Consider the following 22,465-nt stretch of genomic DNA (forward strand, 5'->3'; position numbering starts at 1 on the left):
AGCCCGAGGCAAGAGAATCGCTTGAACCCGGGAGGCGGAGGTTGCAGTGAGCCGAGATTGTGCCTCTGTACTCCAGCCTGAGCAACGGAGTGAGACCTTGTCTCAAATTAAAACAGAACAAAAGGTTTACTAGCAGTTCAAATCCGGTTTGTAGTAAGATAGAGTATTGATACATAAAATAAGGTGCTTGTTGCTGCCCTGCCTAGCCTGGTTTTGGCATGGATATAACGTATTTAGAGGAAAATGAAGGCTTCTGATGAATTTCACATTAATACTTAATTATGATGATAACTAATATTGACTGATGATTTAAAATATGCCAGGTACCTTATTAAGCACTTCACTGCATTATTTCATTTAATCTTCATAATAACCTGGGAGGTAGGAACTCATATTGGATAAGGCAGAACTCTTTCAGTTGCACGTGATAGAATGCCAGCTCATCCGTTTGTATCGCTTAGTCATAAAAGGGGTTTTAACTGGCTCGTAAAACTGGAAAGTGCAAAGAGATAAAGCTTCAGTCACAGGTGAAGCCAGGATTTCTAACCATCTTGCCTCCTTTTAGCTCTGCTTCCTTCTGTGTGGGCAACACTCTCAGGTCAGTTTTCTCCATGTAATGATTCCCAATAGGTCTGGGTGTGCAACCTTCTCTTCTAGTAGCCCCTAAGGGAAAAATTCCATCCAGCAAAAGTCCCAGGGCTGCCTCCGTTGACCTCACTTGACTAACATGTGTTTCCAATCACCGACGGCTACACATGAGATGTGCCTACAGCTGGTGGGGTGAGGGGCAGCTGATTCATCCCCTCCAAGCCTCATGAGCTGAGAACAGAAAAAGAGTGGTGTCCCCAAAATAAAAGTAAGGCGCTTTTACCAGAAAGTCCTAAACATAGATGCCAGTAAGAAATCCCAAAACCCAAAGCAGATGTCCATTACCATCGGTATGCCCATTTTACAGATGAGGAAACTGAGGGCTAAAGGGGGTTAAAGCACTTGCCCAAGATAGGACAGTCAAGTGGCAGGCCTAGAATTTGAAGCCAGGTCTATGTGCTTTTAGAGCAAAATTGCTAACCACCATGCTGTAGCTGAGAACAAATGTCACAATTTGAACCATTTGATAGCTTTCTAGAACCTCTCTAGTTTTTTTTTTTAATTGTTCAGATTTGTAAGGAAGAAAACAAATTATGAAAATGATCCTACTTCAAGTTTAAAAGTTTTTATATATTTACATATGTACATACACACACCCACGTATATTGGGTATAACTCTGGAAGACAGCATACCAAAATTTTAACAGTAGTTATGAAATTGGAATTGAGTGTCCCCCACTTTTGCTAGTGGTATTTAAATTTTTTTCTATGATATATGCACTACTTGTATATGCATTAAATAACTTAAAGTATATAAATTACCATAAAAATTAAAAATCCCTTGATGGCCTGAGGCTTAGGAAGCTGGAAATTAGTTGGGGAGACCACTTTTCTTCGTTTCCTCCCTCCAAGCTTTAAAGTCCTTCATGTTCTTCTTCAGGAAATGAGACAGAAATGCCCCTTTGCGGAATATGTAATCCTCATCTAGTTCTTCTCCCTCATATGTCAACAGCCATTTATTTCAAACTAGCACTGCCGATTCATATTTTAAAATCTCGATAGCATGTTAATTTGGAAAGAAGAAGGAGATGGAGAAATGGAATCTGCTATATGTCAGGAACAATCATAAGGGAAAAAACGAAATGAGAATAGTCCAGGTGCCTTCATAGAATTCTAGCGGGGGAATAAATCGACACAAATGTGAATAACCTCTGCGAATGGCAAATGGGTGGATTAGGAAGGTAGAGTTGGCAAAGGTCTGTTGTGGAGGTCGTTCCCTGCACACGAGCCCCTGGGGAGGCATGGGAGACTGAAATCCAGTCCATGGCAGGAGCCCTGCGTAGGGGCTGCATCTGCTCAGAGAGGGCTCTTTTTCTTTTCTTTTCTTTTCTTTTTCAGGTGCAGTTTCACTCTTGTTGCCCAGGCTTGAGTGCAATGGTGCGATTTCGGCTCACTGCAGCCTCCACCTTCTGGGTTCAAGTGATTCTCCTGCCTAAGCCTTCTGAGTAGCTAGGACTACAGGCATGTGCCACCACTCCCGGCCAATTTTGTATTTTTAGTAGAGACAAGGTTTCACCATGTTGGTCAGGCTGGTCTTGAACTCCTGACCTCAGGTGATCCACCTGCCTTGGCCTCCCAAAGTGCTGGGATTACAGGCGTGAGCCACCACGCCCGGCCAGAGAGGGCTGGTCTTTTTCTAACTTACTTCTGTGTGGTTCCAAATGCAACATAATGACTAAAAGCATGGCCTCTTAAGTCTACCTCTCTGGGTTTGAATCCTTGCTGTGACACTAATTTTAAAGCTTATGTATGTGCACAATGATGTCTAAAAGCAAATACACACACATATACACATAGTTGTAATTACCAACTTTAGGCTCTGAACACCTACCATGCATTAGACCTAGACTTTGTTTAAGAATACAGCCTCATTTCAGATATCATGAGCCAAGCTAAATATGTACTATTAATAATTAAATGCATTTATCAAATAATGTCATGAAGCCCCCCATGGAGTTTTTTGGCACTCTCTTGGCATTATTCATATAACACCATGACTTCAAGGCAAATGCCGGCTCTTCTATCTTGAAAGATTTATGATATTTGATTTAACTCGAAACCATGGGTCATTAAAAGTTATTTAACTGTTAGCAAAGTCCTTAGTGTCATGTGTGGGTTCTGAGTGAAGAATCTAATCATGGCGTCAGGGGAGAAAATTTTTGTCAGGGGATTCATGCTTTCCAAAGCCTGTGGTTTGCAGGGAACTTTAGTAGTGACTCTCACTGCCAACACTTGACATGGCTATAATTATCGCCCTCCGGACTCTTCTTCCAGGGGCCATATCAAAGTGTTGTTTCCGCTTCCTGAACTGCCACTCTCTCCTCATTTGCAGACTTAATCCATGTTAAAATAGCAAAAATGGTTTCATCTTGCAAAATACTCCACTAGGGAGGAGGACATCACTAATCTATTCTTCCCATAAGGTGAGCATATTCAGCTTCTTAAAATTCATGTTCTACCATTTTTCCCCCACGTATTTCTGTTTCCTTCTGTAAGTAAAACTAGTTGCCAACAGCGCAGTTTAGGGCTGTATTTGAAAGAAGTGCAATTTTCCATCCAACTTTCCCCGCCAGTCTGTATGGCAGCCTCAGGTTCACCTGAGTTAATTTAGCTTGACAGTTCAGGAGAAGCACTGATAAGAGAAATAGCAGGAGATGGCAGAAAAGAGGGTCTGAGTAGAACCAATTACTCGCTTTAATAATTCAGTGTGTTTTGCAGTAATAGGCTACAAAGTAAATAGCACTACACATAAATGCCGTATTTCATTATTTATACACTCCAGAAATTGAAGTTTAATTAAGTCGCACGCTTGAGACTTCTAAGCGATTAAGGAGACGCTTGTCTCAGGCACCATGGAGAGGAAGCATGGAAGTTGCTACTCCCTCCGAGCCTTCTGTGTTGTTCTGAATATCATTTTTCATTTGAGCTTGGGGAACACTTGAGCCAGGACAACCAGGGCAACGTTTTACAAACCTCACTCATTCCCACATGGCATCACAATTCTTTTTTTTTTTTTTTTTTTTTTGAGATGGAGTTTCCCTCTTGTTGCCCAGGCTGGAGTGCAAATGGTGCAATCTCGGCTCACTGCAACCTCCACCTCCCCAGTTCAAGCAGTTCTCCTGCCTCAGTCTCCCAAGTAGCTGGGATTACAAGCACCTGCAACCACACCCATCTACTTTTTTTTTGTATTTTTAGTGGAGACGGGGTTTCACCATGTTGGCCAGTCTGGTCTCAAACTCCTGACCTCAGGTGATCTGCCCGCCTCAGCCTCCCAAAGTGCTGGGAATACAGGCGTGAGCCACCACACCTGGCCCACAATTCTTATGATATTGCTATACTACCATTACCTGCTTTAAAAATTTTTACAACATCTATCCATGTTATAAATGTTAAGTGCATTGATGTATTTATTTATTTAATAACAACTTTATTGCAGTTTAACTCAAGTATCTTTTAAAAGTATACAATTTGGGCCGAGCACAGTGGCTCACACCTGTAATCCTAGCACTTTGGGAGGCCAAGGTAGGCGGATCATGAGGTCAGGAGTTCAAGACCAGCCTGGCCAACATGGTGAAACCCTGTCTCTACTAAAAATACAAAAAATTGGCCGGGTGTGGTGGCTCACCCCTGTAATCCAAGCACTTTGGGAGGCTAAGGTGGGCAAATCACCTGAGGTCAGGAGTTTGAGACCAGCCTGACCAATATGGTGAAACCCGTCTCTACTAAAAATACAAAAATTAGCCAGGCGTGGTGGCAAGTGCCTGTAGTCCCACCTATTCAGGAGGCTGAGACAGGAGAATTGCTTGAACCTGGGAGGCGGAGGTTGCAGTGAGGCGAGATCATGCCACTGCACTCCAGCTTGGGCGACAGGTCTAGACTCCGTCTCAAAAAAAAAAAAAATTAGCTGGGCATGGTGGCACATGCCTATAATCTCAGCTAGTCAGGAGGCTGAGGCAGGAGGATTGCTTGAACTGGGACCCAGGAGGCAGAGGTTGCAGTAAGCCAAGATCACACCACTGCACTCCAGCCTGGACTACAGAGCAAGACTCTGCATCAAAAAAAAAAAACAGTATACTATTTGGTCGTTTTTAGTTTATTCAAAGAATTGTGCCTCCATCACCCCCATCGAATTCCAGAACATTTTCACATTTTCTTTTTTTTTTTGAGACAGAGTCTTGCTTGCTCTGTCGCCCAGGCTGGAGTGCAGTGACACGATCTCGGTTCACTGCAAGCTCCGCCTCCTGGGTTCACTCTGTTCTCCTGACTCAGCCTCCCGAGTAGCTGGGACTACAAGCGCCCGCCACCACGCCCAGCTAATTTTTTGTATTTTTAGTAGAGATGGGGTTTCACCGTGTTAGCCAAGATGGTCTCGATCTCCTGACCTCGTGATCCACCAGCCTCGGCCTCCCAAAGTGCTGGGATTACAGGCATGAGCCACTGCTCCCAGCCATTTTCACATTTTCATTACCCTAAAAAGAAACCCTGTACCTATTAAGCCATTAGTCACTTCCCATTTGCCCCTCCCCCTAGTTCCTGAAAACGATTAATCTACTTTTTTACCTTTTTTTTTTTTTTTTTTTTTTTTTAGACAGTGTTTTGCTATGTCGCCCAGGCTGGAGCGCAGTGGTGTGATTTTGGCTCACTGCAACCTCCACTTCCTGCGTTCAAGCGATTCTCCTGCCTCAGCCACACAAGTAGCTGGGATTACGGGCATGCACCACCACGCCCAGCTAATTTTTGTATTTTTGGTAGAGACAGAGTTTCTCCATGTTGGCCAGGCTGTTTTCAAACTTCTGGCCTCTAGTGATCTGCCTTTCTCATCCTCCCAGAGTGCTGGGATTACAGGCAAGCACCACCACCCCTAGCTAATTTTTATATTTTTAGTAGAGACGGGGTTTCTCCTATTGCCCAGGCTGGTCTCAAACTACTGACCTCAAGTGATCCATCCGCCTCAGCCTCCCAAAGTGCTGGGATTACAGGGGTGAGCCACTGCACCTCGCCTCATTAATATACTTCCTGCCTCTGTGGCTTTGCCTATTTTGGACTTTTCATATATGTGGAATCATAAAATATGTGGCTTTTTACATTGTCATTACGTTCACAGGTTTACTGTTTTCAAGGTTCATTTATGTTGTAGCACTCATCATATCATACTTGATTCCTTTTTACTGCCAAATAGTATTCTATTGTATGGATATTTGATGTATCAGTTTACCAGTTGATGGACATTTAAGTTGGACTTTTTGGCTATTGGGAATAATGCTGCTATTTGAACATTTGTGTACAACCTTTTGTGTGGACACATGTTTTCAGTTCCTGTAGGTATCTAACTAGGAAAGGAACTTCTGGGTCATATGGTACCTTCTATATTTAACATTCTCAGGAACTACCAAACTGTTTTCCAAAGTGGCTGTATCAGTTTCTAATCCCACCAGCAATGTTTGAGGGTCCTAGTTTCTCCACATCCTAAGTACATTTATTTTTAAAGGAAACTTTGTATCAGAAAGCCAGAAGTTGTCAGTAATAACATTAATAGAAGGTAATTGTCAAACACTAAAAACACTAAATGTTGTTCATTTTTAGCTTGTTATTCTTTCCTGCTGATGGCTCTGGTGTCTTTTCAATTGAAAGGGAGGATTAGACAGTATCAGAAAAGTGTTCAAGACATGTAAGCAGCAAGCTGAGCCGAGTGCAGTGGCTCATGCCTATAATCCCAATACTTTGCGAGGCTGAGGTGGGAGGATCATTTGAGCCCAGGAGTTCAGTCTGGGCAATATAGTAAGATCCCATCTCTACAAAAAAATAAATAAATAAGAAAGGCCAGGTGCAGTGGCTCATGCCTGTAATCCCAGCACTTTGGGAGGCCAAGGCAGGCGAATCATGAGGTCAGGAGTTCGAGACCAGCCTGGCCAAAATAGTGAAACCCCATCTCTACTGAAAATACAAAAATTAGCTGGGCATGGTGGTGGGTGCCTGTAATCCCAACTACTTGGGAGGCTGAGGCAGGAGAATCGTTTGAACCCAGGAGGCAGAGTTGCAGTGAACTGGGATCACACCATTGCACTCGAGCCTTTGCCACAGGGCGAGACTCCATCTCAAAAAACAAAACAAAACAAAAAAGAATAAGAAAATATTAAAATTCTTAAAAAGCATCAAGCTGAGACTTTATGGTTGTTGCTGTTATTGAAAAAGCACTGAAAATGGAATAGCTTTCTCACTGTGTAACTCAGTGTTACTTGCTGTATCGGAGTCTAAATGTTTACTAACACCTATGCATCACCCCATTGGAATACACGGAAATTAGGAGGCAGTAGGTCTTACGCAAGACCATTTCCACTTGCATAGTACAAGTAATCCAGAGATGGCTGGGGTAGTGTTTGTTACGCTTTTTGCTTTCTTCTCGTAGTCTGATGCTTTCCTTTAGAACTTGGGTAAATTTGAGAAACTATCAAAATTGCTACTTTCTTGAAAGGATCATAGATATTAACCCAGTAATTCCGTTTCTGGGAATGTAAGTCTTAAGGAAAGGAGGAGAGGTGAGATGTGAGCTCAGATCCCTGGTTCCTGACCATAGCTGAACTATGAGTGGTGTGTAGTACAAGTGTGTTAGTATGCAAACTCCAGGGTCTCACCCAAGATCCCATGGAATCAGAATCTCTGTGGGTTGGGAGTCTGCAGAATAACAGACACTGCAGATGATTATGATGCATGGCCAGGTAGGGAATCCCCTGCCCTACATGGTGTCTGGCATCTCTTCCAGCCACAAAACTGGAAGAATGGTCAGGATTTGGGTAGGGGTCATAGCAGTGAGCAACAAGGGAGGAATGGGTTCAGTGGGCATTTCAAAAGATAAATCAAGTGAATATGAGCGAGGCAGGAAGAGTCAAAGTTGATTAGAAACATCTTTTTAGGACCTATGTTATGACTCTTATTATTTTGATTGCTAAGTTGTAAGTTTGTTTCAAATTGGTTTAAGCAAAAGGGAGTTTACTGGTTTAGTAACTAAACTGCCCCAGGTTAGGGTCAGATGCACCTAGATCCACGCAGTATCACGGGAGATCTGCCCTGCCATCATCTGACTCTGCTTTTCCATTGTGATAGGTTGACTCCTGTTCAGGCTGTACCAGCATGGTTACCAGGATCGTTGCCATCAACCCCTCCCTTAGCAACAGGTCCTTAAAATTTCTGGACAGCAAATGTTCACTCCAGTCCCCTTTTATAAAGTAAAAATAAGAATGTAAATATTAACTATCAGTCACAGCAGTGCTAGAATTCCTTATCACCCATTCCCTGCCCAATCCTAGTCATTCAAGGGGTTGAGGAGTCCTAGGTCCCTAGACTGCACTCCCCTGGATCCTCACAGTCTTGAGTGACATTTGAGAGTGCCATCAGTAGGAGATGGTGAAAGGCACACCACACCCGTGTCCTTAAACTTTATTATGCATTGTGACTGCACAGCACTAACACTGATTACCTAAAGCCTGAGATTTTTCATGTAATGTGAGGAGTAATAGGGTGAGGCCAGCAGAGGTCTCATTAAATCCCAACCACTGATACTTGAACTGGCACCAGGAGAGGTTTTATTTTTCTTTTTAGTACCTGTCACCAGACACTGTGAAAGATTGTCGTCCCTAGCCCCTGCTTTTTGTGCTGTGCAGACCCAAATCACTGAAGCCTGCAAAGAAGAGAAGAGGTGACCTGCTGTCTTGCAGGGCAGTGCATGCTTTTTTTTAATTAAAAAAAAAAAAAGTCAAATACTTTGGGGCCACAAAAAATAAAGATAATAACAAAATGAAGTGCCCACCACTCGACTTAAGGAATAAGATTTTAATCAGAAATAACCACTATCCAGCCGGGCATGGTGGCTCATGCCTGTAATCCCAGCATTTTGGGAGGCCAAGGCGGGTGGATCACTTGAGGCAAGGAGTTCAAGACCAGCCTAGCTAACATGGCAAAACCCTGTCTCTACTAAAGATACAAAAAAAAAAAAAAAAAAAAAAAACTTAACCAGGCATGGAGGCCTCCCACTTGTAGTCCCTGCTACTTAGGAGGCTGAGGCACGAGAATTGCTTGAGCCTGGGAGGTGGAGGTTGCAGTGAGCTGAGGTTGCAGTGAGCTGAAATCGCACCACTGCACTCCAGCCTGGGCAACAGAGTGAGATTCTGTCCCAAAAAAAAAGAAAGAAGGAAAGAAAAGGGGAAAGGAAAGTGGAAAGGGGAAAGGAAAGTGGAAAGGGGAAAGGAAAGGGGAAAGGAGAAAGGAAAGGGGAAGGAAAGGAAAGGAGAGGAGGGGAGGAGAGGGGAGGGGAGGAGAGAGGAGAGGAGAGGAGAGAAGAGAAAGGAAAGGAAAGGAAAAAAATAACCACTCTCCTGCATTTGTTTTTGAGACAGAGTCTCACTCTCACCCAGCTGGAGTGCAGTGGCACCATCTCAGCTCATTGTAACCTCAGTCTCCCAGGTTCAAGCAATTCTCCTGCCTCAGCCTCCCAAGTAGCTGGGATTACAGGCACATGCTACCACACCCAGCTAATTTTTGTATTTTTAGTAGAGACAAGGTTTCACCATGATGGCCAGGCTGGTCTCAAACTCCTGACCTCAAGTGATCTGCCCGCCTCGACCTACCAAAGTGCTGGGATTATGGGCATGAGCCACCGCACTGGCCTGTTGTTTTTCATCCTCTTTGGCCTTATGTTGGTACATGTCAGTCTGGTTTATTTTTTTTCACTGCTATATGGTATTCACTTTAAAAACATAGCAAATATATTCACTTTTCTCCTTTGCATAGTCACTGAAATTTATTACCTATTTTTCATTATCAATAAGCAGCGCTGCTGTGAACATTCTTGCATAGGTCTTGTGCAAATGTGCAAGAGTTTCTTCAGGTTATATATGCAGGAGTTGGACTGGAAGGGTGGAAGGTGAACATCCATCTTCACCTGTGTTAAATGTTGCCAAATGGCTCTCCAAAGTGTGCAGTCCAACTTACTACTGCCCCCACCAGCGCCTGAGCTGTCCCCTGCCCCATATCCACGTGAAAGCTCAATATGGTCCAGCTTCTATTTTACTTTGTAATTTTTGCCAGTCTGAAAATAAAAATAAATCTCTTTAGTATTTGGATTTGTACTTCCCTGATTACTAAGATTAAAACTTGTTATTCTTGCAGAAGCCCAATATGTAAAGCTAAACTAGATGGAGTCATTCTGTTTGGGGGCAGGTGAGGGTTGTCGTATTTAAGATATCTAAGTGATTGCCTTTATGGTCTTAGTCCATTTGAATTATATGCATATCCCTAAATACTGCGCATAATTTTAAGCAAATGAGTTTGCATTAAATCTCTTTCATAGCGTTTTTCAGCTAGTGTCTTGACTGATTTTTAGAGATTGGCTGTCATTTTAGCATCATCTTTAACATCTCCTTCACATCCCTTTACATGTGAATTGGGAGTTGGCTTAAATAGCAAACATGAAAACCCACCCATGAAGCCAAGGAAGAGACCAGGCCTGTGAGTCTTGCAGGCAGGGGTCCTCACATTCTTCAGGCAGATCCCTGATTTAGTGCCTTTGTTCTGCTGTCCCCTCTGCATGGCATGCTCCTCCCCCCAGATGTGAATATGGCTCCCTACCTCCCCTCCTGTAGGTTATTTGCAGAGCTCACCTTAGTTAGGCCTTTTCCAACTTGGCACTGTCGGGAATATGCTGCCCCAAGCCCGCCAGCCGCTCCTGGTACCCCCATCCTGCTCCACTATGTATTCCCTTCATAGTACTTATTACTGTCTAGCTTTCTATGTAAATTATTTAGTTACCATCTACTTTGACTCTTATTTATTTTTGTGTTTCCCTTATTCCTTGCAGAATGTAACTTCCTCCAGTGCAGGTGTCTTTGTTTTGTTCACTACTGTCTTTCTATTATAATGCCTACACATAATAGTACTTAGTAAAGATTTGTTGATTAATAAATGGTCTGGAGTTAGCAAGGAAAAGAGGGCAGAGAAGAGCATTTCTGAAATAAAGAGAGACAGACAATGTATGTGCCAAGACCTGGAGGCAACACAGCATGGTCACTTGCGCTGGAAGTGAAACAGAATATGACTATGATTATGAATGGCCGCCTCTCCAGATTGGGGTACTGGGGGCAGTTGTGAGAGATGTAAGTAGCAACCATAGTCAGCAGCTTTGACTTGATCTTGGGGGCAGTGGGGAGCCCTTGCATTATTTTAATCAAGAGAATAACACAATCCTATTTGCATTTTAGAGGAACATCACCCAGGCACCAACCAGGAGAAAGCATAGGCTGGGGGTTAAAGATAAGATTGGAGACAGGTGGACCACCAGAGGGCTGTCTCAGTGATCTAAGCGAAGGGAGATGGTGGCCTCACCAGATAATGAATGGCAGGGAGAATGGAGAGAAGTGGACAATTTCTAGAGATACTTGAGATGTCTCTACTGTCTTTTCTTGTGATCCCCGAAGTAGATGGAATCCAAGTAACTCTCCGCATCTGGTCTTAGCTGAGCCATGAGACTGTGCTTCTGCTAAGCATGCTCATAAGTAATCAAATTGGGAAGCTTTCCAAAATGCTCCACCCACATCTTCAACTTTCCTCCTGGTGAAAGAAATCTGGAGCAAGACTGCCATTATTCAACCATGCAGTGAATAATGGAGCAGCAAGCTGATTGAACTCGAAGTTTTTGGAAGGAAGGTAGCATTTGACATCCAAGTTTCCCTGGTCTCCAAATCTTTTGTGCAAGTAAATTAGTTTCATTTGTCTCAGGGCACCTTTTCCAGGCCAACTTCTTCCAACTTGCCTGCAAATGTTTCTCTGTGGTGTGTTTGAGGCTTGGCTGCATCCCCTGGTCTGGAACAAATCTTTTATTACTAGGAAATAGCTGGATGATGATTCTGGACCCTTGGACCCTATCCCTCTGTCAGCTGTTGACTCAGTATGTGATACCTTGATCATTTTCAGTTTAACCTGCCCCCTCTCCTGCCTGTTTCTCATTAATGTGAATTTCATACTGGAAGATGAATTTCATAGCCACCACCTCACCAGTATTGGCGAGACAGTCAGGATTAACACCTGTTTCTTCAAGACTCTCCTGAGATGTAGTCAGGGCACATATGTTGTTTTCTTTTCTCACCTCCCAGACTTGCCTTGGTCCAGTGGTCATGCATTCCACCCCAACCTAAAAACATCCAGATGATGGGAATATCATGTTGCTCGTTTCACATGGGAAAGCCACAACCCACCCTCCTCTTGTTCAAGTTGCATTCAAATCTAATTTCCACGGCCTGTGCGAGTGGGAGCTCCACAGCCCTTGTGTCAGCTGTCGAAGTTTAGCAATACTATTTCCAAACATGGGCCAGTAGGCAGCCAGCAGGCACTAGACAGCTGAGTGCTGGCAGAAAAAGCCTCAGACACCTATAGCAGTCCAAACAGTGACTCATCCTGCTATTGCCAGGATAAATATGGGAATAAATGGTATTTTTCTCTAAGCAGGAAGAATTGTCAAAATGCTTATCACTTTATAAAATATAACAGATTGTGCCTGATCAGGTTTTGAAGTGTTCTAACCATTCACTCACTGGTTTTTTGTTGTTTTTACTTTTTTGAGTTTAGTAATAGCTTTCACTTGTCTTCTTTCTTCCTAGGAGGCCTGGAGAACCCAGGAGTTTCCAAGCTGTGCTGCCACCCGAGCTCTGGATCCACCTGGCTGTGGTGGCCTGTGGCAATCGGCTGGAGGAGACGCTGGTCATGCTCAAATCAGCTGTGCTCTTTAGCCACAGGAAGATCCAATTCCACATCTTCACTGAAGACTCTCTGAAGCCCGAGTTTGATAAGCAGGTGAATTTGCAGAAATCATGGCACAGTGTTTACTGAGTACAAACAGACTACATTTTAGGAACTGCATATTCTGTTGACTAATGTATTTTGCTGCATGTTCAATTGTGTGACCTTGAACACTTGACTCTGAGCCTCACTTTTTGTTAATACAGGGATAATTACACCTATCTCAGAGATATGGTGAGGATTGAATGAGGACAGGGTCTCACTCTATTGCCCAGGCTAGAATACAGTGGTACAGTCTCGGCTCTCTGCAGCCTCAACCTTCTATGCTCAAGTGATCCTGCCACCTCAGCCTCCCGAGTAGCTGGGACCACAGGCATGCACCACCATGCCTGGCTAATTTTTGTATGTTTTTTAATAGAGACAGAATTTTGCCATGTTGCCTAGGTTGGCTTAAGCAATCTGTCCACCTCGGCTTCCCAAAGTGCTGGGATTACAGGCATGTACCACTGTGCCCAGCCCCTGGTTTTTTTTTTTTTTTCTTTTTCTTTTTCCTTTTTCTTTCTCTTTTCTTTTTTTTTTTTTTTTTTTTTTTTTTTGAGACAGAGGCTCACTCTGTTGCCCAGATTGGAGTCTAGTGATGCGATCTTAGCTCATTGCACCATCTGTCTCTTGGGTTCAAGTGATTCTTCTGCCTAGCCTCTGAGTATCTAGGATTACAGGCGTTCGCCCCCATGCCTGGCTAATTTTTTTTTTTTTTTTTTGAGATGGAGTCTTGCTCTGTCGCCCAGGCTGGGCGGATCTCAGCTCACTGCAAGCTCCGCCTCCCAAGCTTACGTCATTCTCCTGCCTCAGCCTCCTGAGTAGCTGGGACTACAGGCGCCTGCCACCTCGCCCAGCTAGTTTTTTGTAGTTTTTAGTAGAGATGGGGTTTCACCTTGTTAGCCAGGATGGTCTTGATCTCCTGACCTTGTGATCTGCCCATCTCGGCCTCCCAAAGTGCTGGGATTACAGGCTTGAACCACGGCACCCGGCCCTAATTTTTGTATTTTTAGTAAAGACGGGGTCTCACCGTGTTGACCAGGCTGGTCTTGTACTTCTGACCTCAAATAATCCACCTGCCTGTCCCTGCCAAAGTGCTGGGATTACAGGCATGAGCCACTGCACCTGGCGGTATTTTTTTTTTTCCGTATACAGTTGTGTGTCTGTATGTTTGTACATATAGATATGCATATGTGTAATTACATATATGTGTATATATCCTGATTAAATTGTATTTCTTTTACAAAATCAGGATTATACTGTGTATATTGTTATGGAACTTGCTTTTCTGCACTGAAAACTGTATCATCAGCATTGCTCCCAGTCAGTACTCCTACATTCTTACCTCATTCTTTTTGGTGACTACATACTATTTTATTACGGGGCTATGTCCTCATTTATTTGACTATTCCCATACTGAAGAATAGGTAATGAGTTTTTCCAGTACACAAGAAGAGCTTTGGGAAGGTCTCTTCCCCCAGGGTAGGTACACACATGACCTTTGCAGAACAGGCTTTGTTTTCCTTGAGGGTTTTCTTTTGCAGTACGTTCTCAAATGGTGGCAGAGCGAGAAGCTGTTTTGCTTTGTGGTCTACCGACTTGAGTCAACAGTGCTGTATGCTGTCACCAGGCTAGCTGCACTAATGAGAAATACCCAATAAAAGCATGTTGGGCAGAGAAAGGCTAATAACAGAAAGATGGAAAATGTGTTATGTTTGAGTAGGAAAGAAAATCACCTTGACATCTTTACCAAGAGAAACCATGGAGGAGATAGTCTTGGGGCTTTGGAATTGATTGGAAAATGCCTTGTAAAGGATCTGAGTCAGGGGAAGGGTAAAGGAAAAAGGCTGCAACTCTATACAGTTAGCTCAGAGGCTGAAGTGTAAGGGAAATGATAATGAGAGTATATAGCATTTGTTAAGGGCTTATGATTTATGAGTTCATCTCATTTAATCCTCATAATCTTCAAAGGTAACCTTTGAAGAAGGTAACTATTATATCCCAGTTTTACAGACGGAGATCATTGAGCTTAGAGAATTTTAGCGATTTGCTCATCAGGGTTCAGGTCAAGTTGATTGGCTCAACCTTCCATGGAATTAGTCGATATACCATACCACCTCCTGAAGTAGTAGACAGAAGACTCAAATTCAGAACTCATCTCCAGTATGTACTTGCTATATGACCTCGGGTTAGTCTTTTGGCCTTTTTGAGCCTCAGTTCCCCATCTGCAACTTGAGGCTAGCAGGTTTGCTAAAAGAGATGGTAGATCTATAATCTGGATAGGTCAGGTCAGGCTTCAGTAACAACTCCCCAAAACTCAGATACTTTTCATGTGCCTGCAGCTTGTCTCCCAGGGGGCAGAGCCTCCATTCTGCACAGCCTCAGGTTTGGGAAGTAGACGGAGGCTATTCATGTGTTAGCTACACTTACCAGAGCATTTGACATCGTTCGTGGGATGCCATGGCAGGAAAGAGACTAGAGAGTCATAACCCCGCCTTTCATTCCCTCAGTGTGGCAGTGACACAGGTCTTTCCATGCATGTTTAACTTGCTAGTAGTCACAAGCCCATCCAACTGTGGGGGGCTGAGAAGTGCTCTATGGGGCGGAACGAAGGGAAGCTGGCTATGCGCAAACACTACTCATATCTTGTAAAATATCCGTCTACCAAGTACTTAGTGATTACCTGCTGCATGCTAAAAAGCAAGGATGTGGGGACGGAGCAGAACAAAATACAGACTTGGACTTTAAAAGGGGAAGGGAAGGGCCGGATGTGGTGGCTCACACCTGTAATTCCAGCGCTTTGGGAAGCCGAGGCTGGCAGATCACCTGAGGTCAGGAGTTCAAGACCAGCCTGGTCAACATGGCAAAACCCTGTCTCTACTAAAAATACAAAAATTAGCTGGCATGGTGGAGTGTGCCTGCAGTCCCAGCTACTCGGGAGGTTGAGTCAGAAGAATTGCTCGAACCTGGGAGGTGGAGTTGCAGTGAGCTAAGATCGTGCCATTGCACTCTAGCCTGGGTGACAGAGAAAGACTCTGTCTCAGAAAACAAACAAACAAACAAGCAGAAGGGAAGGGAAGGAAGATGTGTACGTGTAACCATATCTGTTTAGCAGGTTGTACATTCCAAGGAGGCCCCCAGTGGTCCTACCTTCTGTTATTCACACGCTGGTATACTTCCCTCCTACACTGTCCCAGGGTCCTCTGTGTGACTAATAGGACAGGGTGGAAGGGATGGTAGGTCACTTCTGAGATCGGGTTACAAAAGACACTTCACCTTCCATCTCGGATCAGTGGGTCTGGGGGAAGCCAGCTACCATGTCAGAGTAGCCCTCTGGAGAGGCCTACATGGCCTCTGCATGGAATGGAGGCCCCTTGCCAACACTTGTGTGTGAGCTGGGAGGAAGATCCTCCAGCCCCTTCAAGCCTTCAGGTGACCATAGCCCTGTAATCTCATGAGAGGCCCTGAGACAGAACAACCCAGCTCGTACATTCTCAACCCTAAGAAACTATGTAAAGTCATACATGTTTGTGGTTTTATTTTATTTACTTTTTATTTTTTTGAGACAGGGTCTCACTCTGTTGCCCAGTGCAGTGGCACAATCATAGCTCACTGCATCCTTGAACGCCTGGACTCAAGCAATCCTCCTGCCTCAGCATCCTCTCCATGCCTGGCTAATAAAAATATATATTATATGTATTTAAATATATATAATATATAAGGTGTGTGTGTGTGTGTGTGTATATATATATATATATATATATATTTTTTTTTTTTTTTTTTTTTTTTTTTTTTTTGAGACAGCATCTTGCTCTGTCGCCCAGGCTGGAGTGCAGTGGCATGATCTTAGCTCACAGCATTCTCCGCCCCCTGGATTCAAGAAGTTCTCCTGCCTCAGCCTCCCAAGTAGCTGGGACTACAAGCCGCACCACCATGCCCAACTAATTTTTGTATTTTTAGTAGAGACAGGGTTTCGTCACGTTGGCCAGGCTGGTCTCGAACTCCTGACCTCAAGTGTTCTACCTGCCTCAGTCTCTCAAAGTGCCGGGATTACAGGCATGAGTCACTCTGCCCAGCACTGGCTAATATTTTATTTTTGGCAGAGATGGGGTCTCCCTGTGTTGCCCAGGCTGGTTTTGAACTCCGGGCTCAAGTGATCCTCCTGCCTTGGCCTCCCAAAATACTGGGATTATAGGCACATGCCACCACACCTGGCCTGTTTGTGATCATACGCTACTAAGTTTTGGGGTAATTTGTTGTAAGGCAACAGTTAATATATTACATATATATGTACATACACATGTACATACATACACAAACATGTATGTATGTATGAAATACATTATGCCAAATGTAATGCTATGTGACATAAAAAGGATACAGTTTCTGCCTGGCTCTTTGTGAGGATGCCTGCCCCTGAAAAGAACTGAGGCCTCCAGCCAACAGCCAACCCCAAAGTCTAGACATGTGAGTGAATCAGCTTTCAGAAGATTCCAGCCACCAGCCTTCAAGGCTTCCAGCTGAGGCCCCAGACACTGTGGAGCAGAGTCAACCTGTCCCCTCCTCTGCGTTGTCTGAATTCCTGATCCGTGAAATCTGTAAGCATAATAAATGATTGTTTTATACCACTAAGTTTTGGAGTAATTTTTTATGAGCCGTAGGAACTGGAACATTATAAATTAAGAGCTAAATTGTATGGAAGAATTATTGCAGATACTTGTGAAGTTGTGCTAGGTGTTGAATTTTTCTGATGACTTTATCCCTTTGATGGTTCATTTCCTCATGTTTTTATTAAACCAGTGAAGCTCATCTAACGAAGGAAATTATGACAGGGTGTTAAAAACTAGGCAGTGGACAGGCATGATGGCTTACGGCTGTAATCCCAGCACTTTGGGAGGCCAAGGCCAGTGGATCACCTGAGGTCTAGAGTTCGAGACCAGCCTGGCCAACATGGCAAAACCCTGTCTCTACTAAAAATACAAAAATTAGCCAGGCATGGTGGCATGTGCCTGTAGTCCCAGCTTCAGGGGAGTCTGAGGCATGAGAATCACTTGAACCTGGGAGGCGGAGGTTGCAGTGAGCCAAGACTATGCCACTGTACTCCAGCCTGGGTGACAGAGCAAGACTCTGTCTCAAAAAAAATTAAATAAATAAAAATAATTTTTAAAAAAACTAGGTAGGGCATATACTACCATCCCTTTCTTGTCCATGCAGGGATTATGTTGCCAGTTTAGATGCATACTGCCTTTGCCCTTATGTAAGCCATAGAATTTCTCTCAGCTTCAGTTTGTCATCTGGGGTATGGGGCAAATGATACCCTGCTTGTGGTGGTGAGGCCGAATCAGGTAAAGTATTTTTTTTTTTTTATCCCACAAAGATTCTCTGAAACATCTCCTATATGTTGGGCACTTTGTTAGGTCTAAAGAAATAGAACAGCCGTTTTGGTTCCTGCCAAGCCACTGGCACATGCTGAGGAGGTGGGCTGTCACCCTTTTCAAGGGCATTGTGGGCAACCCAGGGTTTTTTGGGGATAACTTCCGGGAAGTTCAGGGCCACCTATTTTTTACCTCAGGGTGAAAACAAAACAAACTGCCAGTTACCGTCATGATTCCTCTGAAGGCTGCAGTATGGGCGAGTTCTTCTGTATTTAATTAGACTTTTTAAAGTTGCATATGTACAGGATGTCTGGTGGTATTTGCCGTCTACATGGTAGATACTTCATATTTTAAAGTTTCATGTATTTTCGTCATCTCTCAACAGAGAAGTGGGAGATGCCAGCTAGCTGGTTTCCTAGCCTTTTCTGGCAACTCGGGATCAGGCATGTGGTTGAGATTCGGCTAAACTATACTCCTGCCCAACTCAGAATCAGGAAGTAGTGGGACACACAAATAAGGAGGCTACCAATCCATTCTGGTGGTAGGGGCAGCCAGTATATATTTGTATATGTGTATGTGTGTGTGTGTATATATATATATATGCATGTGTGTGTGCGCATGTGCGTGTGTACATGTGCATATGGGTGCACATGTGCATGTGTGTGAGGGGGTGGCGAGAAGAGAGCTGCCATGGGAAGAATTGTCATCAGGAGGTTTCAGTGCCTGGAATCAGAGGGGCAAACTGCGGCACTTGTGGTGATAGTAGCTGGGGTTTCCTTACCAGACTGGCTTGTGGTAGGCTCTGACTAACAGATGGAAAAGACACAGACGCCGTAGAGCCTGGGTCTGGCTTAAGCTGGATCAGGGCATGGCCCCTGAGTCTGGTTCTCCAGCCCTCCCACTGGTCTTCTGAGCTACCTAATATCCTTTCATTAAATTCTTTTTGGCTTAAAGAACCTGAATTGGACCAGACATGGTGGCTCACACCTGTAATCCCAACACTTTGGGAGGCCAAGGCGAGCTAAGGTCAGGAGTTTGAGACCAGCCTGGCCAACATGGTGAAACCCTGTTTCTACTAAAAATACAAAAATTAGCTGGGCATGGTGGCACACACCTGTAATCCCAGCTACTTAGGAGGCTGAGGCACGAGAATCGCTTGAACCCGGGAGTGGAGGTTGCATGAGTCGAGATGGCACCACTGCACTCCAGCCTGGGCAACAGGGTGAGACTCCATCTCAAAAGAGCCTGAATTGATTTTATTGTGCGCAACCTAGCATCCTGAGAGTACCACAAAGTAACTAAAACATGGTGAGGAGATGGTTTTTTTTTTGGTTGTTTTTCCTTTAAAGAAAGAAAAAAAAAAGCACCAAAGGGTTGCTTTTAAGTAGTATCACATGCTTTTAGAGGACAGGGACCATGCCTCTTCATTATTCATTTCCTTTTTTTTTTTTTTTTTTTTTTGAGGATTTAGGAAAAATAGCCCAGAGAAAGAGATGATAAGGTATTCTTCAGTAGTTTAAAGACATATGCAATTGGAATTAGATTTCTTCCGTGTTGCTCTGCAGGACAAAAACGAGGCGTGATGTGGAGGAGGTCTCAGGCAGCTGGTTCTAATTCCATGCAAGGAGCCCTTTTTAAAGGTATTGGGGGAGCTGGGCACGGTGGCTCATGCCTGTAATCCCAACACTTTGGGAGGCCAACGCGGGCAGATCACTTGAGGTCGGGAGTTCAAGACCAGTCTGGCCAACATGGTGAAACCCCGATTCTACCAAAAATACAAAAATTAGCCCGTGTGGTGGTGGGCACCTGTAATCCCAGCTATTCAGGAGGCTGATGCAGGAGAATTGCTTGAACCTGGGAGGCAGAGGTTGCAGTGAGCCAAGATCGCCCCACTGCACTCCAGCCTGGGTGACAGAGGGTGATCCTGTCTCAAAAAAAAAAATAAGAGGTATTGGGTTTCTCATTACTAGAGGAGCAAGCTGAGGCTGGCCCAGCACTTTCAGGGACGTCCATGGAGGACTTGGGAAGGGTAAGGGCTGCACTTCACTGTCACTGTGTGGTCCTTGTTGTCTTACCTTCGTGGTCATTATTAGAGGTTTCCTCCTTTTAGATGCATGGTCATTTGGCACCTCCCTAACTCCTCTGAAGTTGGGTGTGATTGTGTGATTTGCTTTGGCCAATGAACGTGGGTGACAGTGATGGGTTTCACTTTTAACATAAAATATGTCACTTCCTGGTGGAAACTTAAGATCTAGTGTGTGTTTTGCCACACTTGCTTCTCTTGCATCTGCGTTCACTGATGTGAGTTGAGATGGAGCCTCCATGAGTTTGGCCCCTGAGTGAGAATACTGAGCACAGCCCCTTGCCAGTCTGAAGATGTAGCAGGAGCAAGATAAACTTTAGGAAAAAAAGAAAAGAAAAGAAAAGAAAAACACCTTAAAATAAACTTTTTTGGGGGTAGGGGGAGAGATGGAGTCTTGCTATATTGCCCAGGCTGGTCCCAAACTCCTGGTCTCAAGTGATCCTCCAATCTTGATCTCTTAAAGTGTTGAGTTTATAGGTATGAGCCACAACACCTGGCCATAAATTCTTGATAACCCTAGTTTATCCTGACTGATGCAACTGAGTTTGTTTTTTTGTTTGTTTGTTTTTGTTTTTGAGATGGAGTCTCACTCTGTTGCCCAGGCTGGAGTGCAGTGGCGTGATCTCCACTCACTGCAACCTCTGCCTCCTGGGTTCGAGTGCTTCTTGTGCCTCAGCCACCCGAATAGCTGGGAATACAGGCATGCACTACCACACCCAGCTAATTTTGTATTTTTTAGTAGAGATGGGAGTTTCACCATGTTGGCCAGGCTGGTCTCGAACTCCTGACCTCAGGTGATCCGCCCACCTCGGCCTCCCAAATTTTGGGATTACAGACATGAGCCACCTCGCCCAGCCGCAATTGAGTTTTGATGGCTTCATTGTATCTAGTGTGTTATTGTAAGCCAGCCAAACCCTTGTGAAAGCAATGTAATGGATTTCAGATCCTAAAAGTCTTCTGTTCCGTAACATTTGTGGATGCTCAAAAATATTTTTTTTATAACTTCAAAAGAATGAATGAACCTGCAAGAAAGGAGGAGTTACCTACTGAGGTAAAGGATGAGGTGGGCGGTTAGATTGACAAAGGTAGTTAAACCTTTCTGAAGATAGGATGCTAACAATCAGAGTGACAAGGATTTTTTTGTTTTTGTTTTTGATTTTTTTGTTTTTGGTTTTGTTTTTGTTTCTTTGAGACAGGGTCTCATGTCGTCATCCAAGTTGCAGTGCAGTGGCGCCATCACAAGCCCACTGCAGCCCCAACCTCCCAGACTGTTAGAGGATGCAGAGAGCCAAGGGAGCCAGTGGACCATGTGAATTTCCCATTCTTTTTTGACGGCTGATTTTGGGCTGTTGTGAAGTGGTACATTTGTACTGGTATTTACACCCAGTATTTGTGCCAGTGCTCGTTCTGACTGGTCAGTACTGTCATACTGAGAGTTTATGCCTAGTGTCAGTTCTAATGGGTCTGTGCAACTATACTGGGTAAATACTAGGTAATACCTGGTGTGGGTTCTAATTGGTCAGTGCCCTTCATATATCAAATGTCAAATACTTTTTCTGTCACTCCTTTCCTCATTCAGAACGTTGAAGTGTTTCCAATGATGTATTTTAAAAAATGTTTATATTCCAGCCTGGGCAACATGGCAAAACCTTGTCTCAATAAAACATAGAAAAATTAGCCAGGCATGATGGCGTGCACCTGTGGTCTCAGCTACTTGGGAGGCTGAGGTGGGAGGATCACCTGAGCCCAGGGAGGTCAAGGCTGCAGTGAGCCTTGATTGTGCCACTGTACTCCAGCCTGGGCGACAGAGTGAGGCCCCATCTCAAAAAAAAAAAAAAAAAAAAAAAAAAAGTTTATGTGGCTATACAAACAATATATGTACATGGTAAAAACCAGTAAATTCATAAATAATAAATGGAAAAAACCCATTACACTAATGCTCAGGGAGAACAGTTTTGGTGTATATATATATAATACTTATTTCCATTCCTTTTCTTTTCATATCACCATCAGAAATGGGATCTCTTTTGTATCACTGACGCTTATATTACTGAGTTTCCTCTAAAGTGAGATGACCAGTGTTTCCTGGAAAACAGCAGATAGTAACTATTTTAGTCTTTGCAGGCTGTATGGTCTCTATCCCAACTACTCAATGTGCTATTTAGAGCAGAAGCAGCCACAAACAATATATAAACAAATGGGTGTGGCTGTGTTCTGGTAACATTTTACTTATGGGCACTGAGATTTGAATTTCATATAATTGTCACAAAATAGTATTCTTGTTTTGATTTTTTAAAACTATTTAAGAATGCCAAACCATTCTTGGCATGGCTTGTGTACTCTTTGTGGCAGGCTAGATTTGGCTCTGGTACTACCATAATTTGCTGACCCCAGTTCTGTGATATTATCACTAATCACTACATTGTATTCTGTTATATAGACAGACCCTGGAGCTTATTTAACCAATCTCTTCTTTAGATTGTTTCTAATTTATCATTGTTACAAACAACACTGAAACAAACAACCTTGTAATAAA

General features: G+C 43.8%; 1 protein-coding gene across 2 annotated transcripts in view; it reads left to right on the top strand.

Moving 5' to 3' along the window:
* Window positions 1-22,465, top strand: part of GXYLT2 (glucoside xylosyltransferase 2) — an 83,141-nt gene that overhangs the window by 8,598 nt on the left and 52,078 nt on the right. For both annotated transcript variants that reach the window (XM_010385979.2, XM_030919572.1), the window contains exon 2: window positions 12,294-12,486. In XM_010385979.2, coding sequence (XP_010384281.2) covers window positions 12,294-12,486 — 193 coding nt within the window. The remainder of the gene's footprint in view (window positions 1-12,293; window positions 12,487-22,465) is intronic.

The sequence above is a fragment of the Rhinopithecus roxellana genome, chromosome 1 (assembly GCF_007565055.1).
Source record: "Rhinopithecus roxellana isolate Shanxi Qingling chromosome 1, ASM756505v1, whole genome shotgun sequence".
NCBI classification, from domain to species: domain Eukaryota; kingdom Metazoa; phylum Chordata; class Mammalia; order Primates; family Cercopithecidae; genus Rhinopithecus; species Rhinopithecus roxellana.